Source organism: Otolemur garnettii, unplaced genomic scaffold (assembly GCF_000181295.1).
Source record: "Otolemur garnettii isolate 467f Iridium unplaced genomic scaffold, OtoGar3 scaffold00050, whole genome shotgun sequence".
In the NCBI taxonomy this organism is placed as follows: domain Eukaryota; kingdom Metazoa; phylum Chordata; class Mammalia; order Primates; family Galagidae; genus Otolemur; species Otolemur garnettii.
Window position 1 is genome coordinate 6,619,073 of NW_003852445.1, and position 12,433 is coordinate 6,631,505.

The window sequence follows — 12,433 nt, forward strand, 5'->3', positions numbered from 1 at the left end:
CAAAAACATTTATACATGTTTGGAGAAATTCAGAGAAAAATTTACTCATCTTTTATAAAATTATAGAATTTAACTTAAGGACACTATATGTCCCTAAGTTAAATGGTGTAGTTATATGGTATAGTAGGAAGAGGCACTGATGGGTAAGTCAGCAGCACCAGGCTGAAATAGAGCTTTGGCGTTTTTACTGCCTAGCTGTGACCTTGACAGGTGACACCTCACCCCTAAAATGGGACTGATAATGCCTTCCCTCTGTCTCCTGTAGTTGTTCCGACATATGAATATGTACTGCTCTTTGTGACAGTGTCAAGTAGCATACAAACGTAAGATGATGCCACTGTTTCCAGCAGCTCTGCTGTCTGTGTGTGACCTGCCTTACCGTCAGCCACTCTGTGCTCACTCTTTGGATCCTCTCTTCTTCTGTTCCATCTCTCCTTGGTCTGCTCCCTAACTTTTCACATACATTCCAAGATTATAAGCATTTTTATTTATAAAACTCAGAGAAATTTTACAAATCCTGGATTTATAAAATGCTAGGATTGTAGGTGTGAGCCACCACACCCTGCTGCGTTAATTTTTTTAAAGTTGATTTCAACATGATTTCACTTATAAGCTATCAGCTTAAATACATTGTACATTCTGTGCAGAATTCATAATTATGTATCATGATTATCTTCCGTCTATGACTTACATCTAATGTAGGCTTTACTTTTCTTTTTCTAGGAACGTTTGGAAATTGCTAGTTTGTCAAACCAAGATCATATGTCTAAGAAAGACCCAGGAGGACACAGAACAGCTGCCATTCTACACGGAAGCTCTCCTGACTTTGTAGGGAATGGTAAACATCGGGCAAACTCCTTGGGAAGGGCTAGGTAAGTCCTGAGGCTTTCTGATCTGAGAAGATGAAAGATGTAGAAGGATTTAAACAGCTTGTACTGACATTTGATGGAATTCTCAGGTACTGGTCCTAATACCTTTTTTTCAAAGCCTGTGTAAATATATTAGGAGTCTAAGACAGAATTTTCATTTAACACTTGCCAAATATCTGTAATGAAACTGGTTTTGTAGTTCATTCTCCTTTATGACAGTCTGTGATACATCACGAACTTGCCCTCAAAACAGTCTGATTTGGTTTTAGTGACTATTCAGTAAGTGATTTGAAATTTTTCCTTCCATCCAAATCGTCATTCTATGACTCATTCAACGGGAGCTATGGTTCCTTCCTTCTGGGTACTGCGGTGGGCTCCTTCCTTGTTCCCTGTCACCAGAGATCACTTGAAAATTAATACTTCTTCCTCCACAGTCTTTTCCACTGAAGAATTGTAACTTCTTGATCTGTTTGTTCTCCTATAGACCAAAAAGAAATGTTAGTGCAGAAACTATGTATGAGTGGCTGGGTAATTAAATAGTGTGGGCACTTCAGCTTCATTACATGTTTAAACTATCTCTTGTGAGCCCCCAAGGAGCGCTGAAAAGCAACACTTTGCTTCTGTGAAAAGAAACACCTTAGGTACCACACTAATGATTTATAGTAACTTATGGGTTGGCTCGGTGCCTGTGGCTCAAGCGGCTAAGGCGCCAGCCACATACACCTAAGGTGGCGGGTTCGAATCCCCAGCCCGGGCCCGCCAAGCAACAATGATGGCTGCAACCAAAAAATGGCCAGGCGTTGTGGCGGGTGCCTGTAGTCCCAGCTACTTGGGAGGCGGAGGCAGGAGACTCGTTTGAGCCCAGGAGTTGGAGGTTGCTGTGAGCGTGATGCCATGGCACTCTACCCAGGGGGACAGTTTGAGGCTCCGTCTCAAAAAAAAAAAAAAAAGAAACTTGTGGGTTATAGTTCATTTATTAGAGAACCATTTTAGTTGTTTCCCTTATTAGCTACTTTTTTTAAAAAAGCAAGCTCAGAAGTTATTTTGATATTAATGTTTACCTCTATTGGGGAAAGTAAGTCTTTAAATTATTGTTTCTGGTAACAGTTCATTTTTAAGATTACAACTCCTTGAAGGAAAAAAAAGAGTCTTTACCAAATTATTTTTATTTTTGCAACTGAGCTTCCAATAAACAGTAGAATTTGAAATTGTCAGAGAATTTCACTAGGTAATAGCTCATAAATTTTATTGTAATAGAAACAGCTGAATTCTGGAAAACAATTTTCTTAAGTCTAAACATTTCCATTTTTGTGGCTGACTATAAACAGTGGGTCCAAGGTTAAACTTGCTTTTCAATCAAAGATAACCAATGTGTTCAGAGGTGCATGGCAAGTTCTTTCTTCCTTCAATGTGGGTGAAATAGTTATGTAATGCCTGTAGAGTGGCATTAGTATGTGTTGGCTAGAACAATAATCTATCCGCATCCAAGAAGAAAGATGAACAGAAATCATTTTTATCTATTTCGTCAATTGTTCGTCAAGTCTGTTGCATGTACAAGTTGAGTATCGCCTATCCAAAATGCTTGGGACCAGAAATGTTTCTGATTTCAGAATTTTTTCAGATTTTGGAATATTTACATTACAGTTACCATTTGAGCATCTCAAATCTCAAAATCTGAATTCCAGAGTGTTCCAATGAGCATTTCTTTTGAGTACCCAAAACATTTCTGATTTTGGATTTCACATTTGGGGATTTGGGATGCTCAGCTCGTGTCTGAGGTCACGTGGAGGTCTGCACTGGTGCTGACTGTGTTGGCTACTGACTGGGAAGAAATGAATCTTTCTTTTCATCTTTTTTTTTTTTTTTTGGAGGCAGAGCCTCACTTTGTCACCCTTGGTAGAGTTCTGTGGCATCATAGCTCACAGCGACCTCAAACTCTTGGGATCAAATGATTCTCTTGTCTCAGCCTTCCAAGTAGTTGGGACCACAGGTGCCTGCCACTATGCTGGGCAATTTTTGGAGGTGGGGTCTCACTCTGACTCAGGCTGGTCTCAAACCTGTGAGCTCAGGCAATCCACCCACCTCGGCCTCCCATAGTGCTAGGATTACAGGGGTGGACCCACCACGCCTGACCTGAATGAATCTTTCTTTAAGTGTAGTTTATCTGCTTCTGTGGATAAGAAATAAGTCCTTGGGCTCGGCGCCTGTGGCTCAAGCGGCTAAGGCGCCAGCCACATACACCTAAGGTGGCGGGTTCGAATCCCCAGCCCGGGCCCGCCAAACAACAATGATGGCTGCAACCAAAAAATGGCCGGGCGTTGTGGCGAGCGCCTGTGGTCCCAGCTACTTGGGAGGCGGAGGCAGGAGACTCGCTTGAGCCCAGGAGTTGGAGGTTGCTGTGAGCTCTCTGCCATGACACTCTACCCAGGGGGATAGTTTGAGGCTCCGTCTCTGCCATGACACTCTACCCAGGGGGATAGTTTGAGGCTCCGTCTCAAAAAAAAAAAAAAAAGAAAGAAAGAAGTCCTTGATGCATCAAACTACCTTGTGGTGTATTCTTGATTCTTTTCCTTCTTTGCTGTTCACTGGACTTTATGGGTTGGAAAGTCAAAGGAAATAAGCAAAATGCTCCATCTTATTGTTAGTAAATACATTCATAGTGTGAGTAGAGGCGCCCTTGCTCTCAATGTTGTTAGCAGGCAGTATTCAAATGGGCTGTGACTAAAAGCAGTAAAATCTAGAAACATGATTTACTCGTTCATTCAACAGATACTGAGCACTTGCTATGTGGTGGGGGCCATTCTCAGTCCTGGGGATTCATCAGACAAAATCAAGAAGAACTATGTATTCTGAATAAAGCCCCTTATAAACATTAGTGGGGGGGGGGGCGGGGGAGAAGGCCTCTGCTTTCATAGAGCTTGTATTCCAGTTGGAGGGAACCAAATAAACAGGGCAATCTCAGGCAACGGTTAGTGCTGTGCAGAGGTCAGAACAGGGTGTTGAGGAGAGACTGGGCATTTGGAGGAAAAATATGAGGGTTGGATCTAGGATGTCTTTCGATTGGAAAATATCAGACCTGGGTGACAAGAAGGAGCCAGCTACTCAGAGATCAGTGGGAGAACATCTAAGCATAGAGAGCAGCTGGTGCAGGTGACCCGAGGCTGGCATGGGCGTGTCATGTGCCAAACTCACCAAACAGGATAGTGCGGCTAGAAATAGTGGGTGTGGGGAGAGTGGTTCTTGGTGGGGAGTGGGAAGGGAAGGGGCAGGGCCTAGGGGGCTTTGTTGGCCAGGTCAAATGTTCAGAGGTCATGAGAAACTTTGGAGGTTTTAAATAGGAATACGATACCACCTGGTTCATGCTGTATAAAATTGTTCCTGGCTACACGTGGAAAATGGTCAGCAGGAAGACAGGAGGAGCGGAGTGATTTTTCCATCTCCTTTCTTACGGCTTCCTTTTCCTTTACCACAATAGTCCTTAGAGCACAAGCTCCTTTGCATCTCAGAGACTCTGCTGATCACTGTACCGGGGATGCTGTCCCTCTGGCATGGCCAGCTCCTCTTCTCCTTCAGTTCTGCCCACAAACGTGACCCCTGAGAGATGCCTTCCTGAGCCTCCCACCCCACTTCTCAGATTTGTCGCTCGTCATTCCAGTCTCCATTGCATTTCTCTACATAGCACTTACCACTAGCTGAAATTCTTATTCATTTGTTTACTTTTGAATGTAAAGTCTGTGAGAGCAAAGACTTCATCTGTGTTTTCCTCATACCTGAAGCAGTGCCTGGCAGACAGAGTACTCAGTAAACATCTGATGACTGGATGTGGTGGTGCATGCCTGTGGTGTCAGCTACGAGGGAGGCTCAGGCAGGAGGATTGCATGAGCCCAGGAGTTGGAGGTTACAGTGAGCTGTGATTGTGCCACTGCACTCCAACCTGGGCAACAGAGGGAGATAAATAAACAGGCAAACAAATCAGATGAAGGAAAGGAAGAAGGAAAGATGAGAAAGAGAGAAACTGTCTTTGGAACTTATAGGATCTGCAGCCTCTTCAGCAGGGCAACTGTGCTCTTCTTGATCTGTGGGGGTCTATCAAGAATCAGTGAACAAGTTTCCCACTGCTTAAAACAAGAGGATGAGGGGGAAAGCACCATTCTAGTGGAAAGATTTTATAGGGCTGATAGTCAAGGGCCTGGCCTCTTGTCCCACCTTTTCACTGATAAATCTTTGTCTTTTTTAAGGAACTTTATTTCCTGTGTTACTCCCTCACCACCTTCTTGCAGGATTTACTTTTGTGAGGAATTGGGGTAGAAATCAAATAACATAAAATTAACCACTTAGACATATGGATAATTCAGAGTCAAGTTGTATTCTATAAAGTGCAGGCACAGTCCCCCTTCATCCCTGTCTTTCTCCCAGGGATGTGTACCTGAGGAATAGGCACTTTGAACTTTTCAGAAGTGCCAAAAACAAATTCTCTATAAAATAGCTCATGGTGGAAAATTGTTTTCACATATTCAGACTTACTCTCTTTGCAGGTAATTGAAATGTAGCCCAGAGTTAGAATGTCACCTATTTCCACTATTAAACAAGTCAGGTTATCTCCTGGTTTGTTTTCCCTGTCCTAAATCCAAGTATGGTAGCTTCTGGCTTTCTGTCCTTACAGAGAATAGATAATTAAGGGTATAAATAGAAGATAGGGATTCCCTGCACTCTCCCCAGAAAGCTGGGGAGCCACTACAGTATAAATGTTGTATGTAGGGAGAGAGGGGATCCGTGATACTTAACTCCAAACCTGCGTTCCTCTGTTGTTTACTATTTTCCTGGTTGGTTTCATGAAGCCATGCCCTGGTTCGCTTCAAATTAAACAATATCAAAGATTTTTTTTTTTTTGAGACAGTCTCACTATGTCACCCTCAGTAGCATGCTATGGTATCACAGCTCACAGCAACCTCAAACAAACTCTTGGGCTTAAGTGAATCTCTTGCCTTAGCCTCCCAAGTAGCTGGGACTACAGGGGCCTGCCATAACACCTGGCTAATATCAGAGATTCTTACTAACTTTGTTTCTGCCAAGCTGTCCCGAGTTTCAAGAGCTAGAATTTTCAGTGGCGTCTTGATGAATTAGGCAGAAAGGTGAGAGTGTCCCACCCCTGTATGTCTCTGATAAGATTCTCCTCCTCCTTCCCATCCTAACAATCTACACCATTAATCATGGTGAAGGAATCCTGTAGATGGTGACCCAATTCTCAGGTCCCCACTTAACAAATTGCCACCTCTCTTCTTGCCACTTGAGTTTTTGTTCTTTCTTTTGTTTGTTTTTGAGAGAGAATCTTACTATTCCGCCCTCAGTAGAGTGCTGTGGTGTCACAGCTCACAGCAACCTCAAATTCTTGGGCTTAAGTGAGTCTCTTGTCTCAGCCTCCCAATTAGCTGGAACTACAGGCTTCACCACAACGCCCAGCTATTTTTGTTGTTGTTGTTGTTATCGTTGTTGTTTAGCAGGCCTTGGCCAGGTTCCAACCCACCAGCCCCAGTGTATATGGCCGGCACCCAAACTATTGAGCTATAAGTGTCGAGCCAACTACTTGGGTTTTTTAAAAATCATTTTTAAAATTTTTTCAGATACCATAGTTCTAGATGCCTAATTTAGTCTTCTAAAATTGAATTATCTTTCATTCTCTATCCTTTATAAGACCTAGTTAATATTATTTGGCAATTTTGTTTGAAACATTCTTTATCCTTATTAGGTTGGGTACTGCCACAGATACTTGGAAAAACCAACAACGTGGGTGATAATACTGCTTATTAGTACTAATAATACTGCACATTCCCCATGGGTAATCTAGGATAGACTGGTGATGATCAGATTGGAGTGATTGCTTCTAATCATCATTTATCTGCTTTGGAGTGGGTGTTTCCACTGGAGCTCTGAAGCTGGTTTACTTATTAATGCATTAGATTCTAACAGGTTGTTCCAAACCCAGTTCTTGACGAGTATGAATACCCAGTGTGTACATATACTCTGGGTGAAAGCGATGGGCATTGAGGACATTGGAATTGCCTCTTTATTCCTTCTTCTTCTCTCTCTCTCTCTCTCTTTTTGATTTTGTTTTGAGACAGAGTCTCACTTTTGTCACCCTGGGTAGAGTGCCATGACGTCATAGCTGACAGCAATCTCAAACTCTTAGTCTTAAGAGATCCTGTTGCCTCAGTTTTTCATTTTCTTAGTAGAGACAGACAGGGTCTCACTTGCCCAAGCCAGTCTCGAGCTCGAGCCAGTCTCGAGCTCAAGTGATTTACCCGCCTGGGCCTCCCAAATTGCTAGGATTACAGGCATGAGCTGCTACACCCAGCCTATTCCTTCTTTTTTTTTTTTTTTTGAGACAGAGCCTCAAGCTATCCCCCTGGGTAGAGTGCCGTGGCATCACGCTCACAGCAACCTCCAACTCCTGGGCTCAAGCGAGTCTCCTGCCTCCGCCTCCCAAGTAGCTGGGACTACAGGCGCCCGCCACAACGCCTGGCCATTTTTTGCTTGCAGCCATCATTGTTGTTTGGCGGGCCCGGACTGGGGATTCGAACCCGCCACCTTAGGTGTATGTGGCTGGCGCCTTAGCCGCTTGAGCCACAGGTGCCGAGCCCAGCCTATTCCTTCTTTTCAAACTCTGTGTGATGTGCTTTCTGCTGTCAGTCCGTCCCATGTGACATGCACCACATTTCTCACTTTCTTGACACCCAGTTTTTAAATTCTCTCTACATCTCCTTCACTCTTGGTTATACCTTGTCTTATAGCATTCTTGACACTTGTACTATTTCTGCTTGCCAGTAATAATGAGGTGATTCACATTCTAAAACACCTTAAAACCAAGCATTTATACTCTGTGAACTAAAAATCATTAAGATGGTCTAGATTATACTGGCTATTAGCACCATCTGTTGGCAGGGTCAGACCTGATGTAGCAGTGCTTCTGAATAATGTATATTAATAAGTCATTTTGAACCTTTGCTTTTACCCTTTTCTTCTTTAATCTCAGTATGCTACTAGCTGGACAGATAACTTTAGAAGTTGAAATTTAAATAGAACTATAATATATTTGTTATTCCCTAATATTTAGAAGATGTGGTCTCTTATATAGTATAAGAGACCCATATCATAATATGTAATCTCATCACTGGTGTGGGAGGGACTTGGGAAAGAGGAGGGTGTGTAGGATTGGAAACAGAGAGACCAGGTAATGATGGAGTGTTGTCTGTGTCCAGGAGAAAGTCTAAGATGACCTGAACAGGGCAGGGGAAATGAAGAGAATGTGGTACTCACAAGTCAGTTTGATGCAGGAGATCTAGGAGCCCAAAGAGACCCAGAGGTCTCTGACCAGTGAGACAGAGTGGGTTACTGTGCCACTAAGCAAAATTGAAGAACCAAGGGGGAAAACTCAGGTCGAAAGTGGGAGGGAGGAAGTGGCAGTTTCATTGGCACTGCTGTAGTGTGAGAAGTAAAGAGAAGGTGTGGAAGTGAAGACAGCAAGTGTAGAATGTGCATACAGAGAACAAGGGAGTGGGAGGTGCAGGACGGAGGGAGGGATCCCTGGGTGGAGAGGTTTAGAGGCTGAGGGGAAGGACTGATGGATGGCCAGGATCCCAGGGGAGACTGTAGGGAAGGAGACTGAGGACAGGGTAGCTGTCCTTCCCCCAGTCACCGGAAGAGAAAGAATAGTGCCCATGCCAAGTAACTTTATGGGTGGAACAACAGAAATGTGCAGTTGACTCCTCATCGCCTCCTGTGGTCAATGAAAGTAAAGCCAAGATCATACTCTGAGAGTCATCTCTGTAGAGATCTTCCAGGTATCTGATTATATGCTTCACTGCAGTGTGTCTATTTATTTTTTTGTATTTCACTTTTTTAAATTTCAGAATATTAGAGGGTATAGATGTTTCATTTACATATTTGTTTTTGTATGGATTGAGTCAAAGTGATGAGTGTGCCCTTTACTCAGACCGTGTTCACTGGGCCCAGCACACGTATGAAGTGTCCCTTAAAGTGTTCAGTCGTGGCTGTCCAGAGCTCTGTCCCTGGCCTCCTCCCTGCAGGCCTCTTCCCTGACTTATCAGTCATGTTTGCACTACAATCTAGTTTCCCAGCTATTGCTCCCCACCCAGAAAAAAAAAGTAGATAAAAAGAAAGAGAGGTTGGGTCTTGAGTGTTTGGGGGAAGACATGGAATGGAATGACGAGCGTCTCTCCCAAAGATAGGTGAGAATGAATCCTCAGTGGTTGGGGCCCCTGTTGTAAACCAGCAATTTGTAGTGGCTCCAGATGCCTCTGTTCAGCAGCTTTCTCCAGGTGCACATGTGCGTGGGAATGAAGAGCTATGGAATCAGTGTGGAGTGATCTACATCACTCCTGGCCAGTAGAACTTTCTGTGATGATGGAAGTGTTCTGTATCGGTGCTGCCCACTGGCCACATGTAGCTACTGCACTTGCAGGTTTTAATTTAATTTAAATTTGGATAGCCATAAGTGGTTCATAGCTACTGTATTGTGCAACACCAACCTACGGGAAGGGGTTTGTGGAATTGTGTGGGCAAGATGACAGTGGGAAGCAGGAGAATCTGAATAGCTTTCCCATTAGCACCGGCCACTCTATTCCCAGGGGAGACCAGTGTTAGCCTGTGAATGGACTAATAAACAGGAGAAAATGGAGAGTCAAGAATTTCCTGTGTTAAAACTTAATTTATTTCTAAGGCGAGAACGTCAGTATTCCGTATGTAGTAGTGAAGATTCTCCTGGCTCCTGTGAAATCCTGTATTTCTATATGGGAAGTCCTGATCAACTCATGGTGCACAAAGGGAAATGTACTGGTGAGTAAACTAACAAAATTCATTTAACCCATGACAAAAGTTCATCATGACGGAATAGAGTAGAATGGGCACTGTTGTTTAGACCAGCACAGTCCGAGGAAGACTGTCAAGCCAGTAGCTGTCATTCTTGCTCCTGTTCCTAACGACTGGAATGAGAAGTCACTCAGCTTTCCCCTAATGTAAGATGGAAATAAAAACCTGTGCTCTTAGAAATATTATATTGTTAAAATAAAGATAATTTTACTTTTTATTTTTTTTTAGATAGAGTCTCACTATCTTGCCTTTGGTAGAGTTTCATGGCGTCACAGCTCACAGCAACCTCTAACTCTCTTGGGCTTAAGCGATTCTTTGCCTCAGCCTCCCAAGTAGCTGGGGCTACAGACGCCTGCCACAGTGCTTGGCTATTTTTTTGTTGCAGTTGTCGTTGTTGTTTAGCAGGACCAAGTTGGGTTTGAACCTCGGCATATGTGGCTGATGCCGTAACCACTGTGCTACAGGCGAGAGCCAATAAAGATAATCTTAGGTTTTCATCATAGTTATCTAAGATTTTTGGGATAAAAATGCTTAACATATGATATTATCAATCAGAATTTTACATCATGTACACCTAATGCTAATAATATATAACAAATAAGTTTTTTTTGTTTTTTGAGAAAAGAGTCTTATTTTGTCACCCTCAGTAGAATGCCATGGCGTCATAGCTCACAGCAACCTCAGACTCTTAGCTCAAGCTATCCTTTTGGCCTCGGCTTCCCAGGTACCTGAGACTACAGGTACTTGCCACAATGTCCAGCTGTTTTTTAGAGATGGGATCTTGCTGTTGTTCAGGTTGGTCTCGAACTCATGACCTGAAGCAATCTACTGGCCTCAGCTTCCCAGAGTACTAGGATTACAGGAGAGAGCCACTGCACCCAGCCTATTGACCAAATCTTATTTTGAGTTGACATCTATCTATTTGTCATTTTCATGCTTGGCATGTTATACCTAACTAGAAAAACCACCTTATTTACTGTATATCTTATTTAGCAGTTTTATCTACTGATGGCTGTTTGGAATGAAGTTGGTTCAGCAATCAGGATTTGAATTGCTCATCTTAAAATCAAGTTTTGGGTATCTCCTTCCCTTGCCCTAAACATATATCATCTTTTCTTGGCCATACAGATAAAACCATTAATTGGCCTAGGGATTATTTGTACATAGTGCATTGGACAGTTAACTTTAATTTTCAATCCCATGAATGAACGTTTTTGCCTGAGCTAACAGGTAGCCAAATTATCTGAATTGAGTTTGCTTTCTTTCAGTATCTTTTTTCCTTCTTTTTAAAGAGACACCAGCAAGCAGGAGAGTTGCCAGGCAGCAGGTAGAGGGTAAAAAATCCAAACCTCTCAGTAGTCTGTGAACTAGATACTTCATCTTGGCTGATTAAAAGCAGCCTGGATAGTAAAGATTCTCCACATACACAGAGCTGCCATACTCAGACAAAGCAAGCATCGAGGCAGGTTCAAGACCTTGGTAGGGATGGTTGGCTTTGGCCTTGAGACTGTCCTTGACTGAGAGGCATTTCATATTCATGAATTAACAAGGTAAAACTCACTACTTGTAATAACCTGTGGAAATCAGGAAGGCAAATTAATCCAAGTGCTTATTACCATAACTCTTACTCTCACTGGTACTCATTAAACAGATTCACCTGAATTAATAACCTCATTAGAAGACACATTTGGCATTGGAGAATGTTTTATAAAAACCACCAAGTAAATTATTTATTATCTCACATCAGGTCTGATTTTTTTAAATGTGCCCTAATTTTCTACAAAAAGTTTTTATAAAAGATCAACTACTAGTTTTTGATTTTCAACAAAGTATTTTTCTTAAAAACCGACTAACATTTGCTTTTCAATTTAAAGTTGTTAGAACTAGAGAGATGAATGTAAATGGAGAAGACACTATAGAGACTGTAAGTGGTCATGGTTAGCAGATGTAATGGCAGTGTTCTGATTCAGACAAACTGGAGAGAAACTCAGGCCTGGAGTGGGGGCAGGTGCAACATGCTTCCTTCAGCTCATGGGGGCTGGTGGCTAAGCATGAGAAGTCTGCCCTTATTTAGCTCCTGGCAACTGGGAAACTGAGTTACACAGAAAGTCTACATTCTTTGATCCACAATCTGCACATACAGAAGGTCTTTTTTTTTTTTTTTTAGCAGGCCCCAGCCAGGTTCAAACCCACCTGGTGCAAGGGGCCAGTGCTCTAACCATTGAGCTACAGGCACCTGGCCCATACAGAAGGTCTTGTACACCTTTACCCAGGAGAACAATAATGACAACATGCCAAGCAGCAGTTATATAAGCACGACTTCACTGTACACAGTGACGGCTATCTAGGAACCCGTGGCGCTTGCCCATGGGTGAGAAGGCCTAGACAACTTTATCTTGTCCTATACCCAAGGCCACGGGTGAGAAAGCCCAAAGCTTTTGTCTCATCACATAGTGAGAGTTTCAGTCAGAATTCTTTTGAAGCATATTTTTCTTTTGCCTCATTGCAGTGTGTTCTTTTGTCCTTTTTATTATCCCTACCATGTAAAAAAGTGACAAGAGGTTGGTAAGAATAAAATTACAATTAAAAAAAATATCAGGCTTAGCACCTGTGGCTCAAGTGGCTAAGGCGCCAGCCACATACACCTAAGGTGGTGGGTTTGAATCCAGCCCAGGCCC

The 12,433-nt window shown here is 42.8% G+C and overlaps 1 protein-coding gene across 2 annotated transcripts in view; it reads left to right on the forward strand.

The window, feature by feature from the left end:
- EIF2AK4 (eukaryotic translation initiation factor 2 alpha kinase 4) overlaps positions 1–12,433 on the forward strand; it is a 110,991-nt gene that overhangs the window by 27,524 nt on the left and 71,034 nt on the right. For both annotated transcript variants that reach the window (XM_023514282.1, XM_023514283.1), the window contains exons 6-7: positions 724–872; positions 9,607–9,722. In XM_023514282.1, coding sequence (XP_023370050.1) covers positions 724–872; positions 9,607–9,722 — 265 coding nt within the window. The remainder of the gene's footprint in view (positions 1–723; positions 873–9,606; positions 9,723–12,433) is intronic.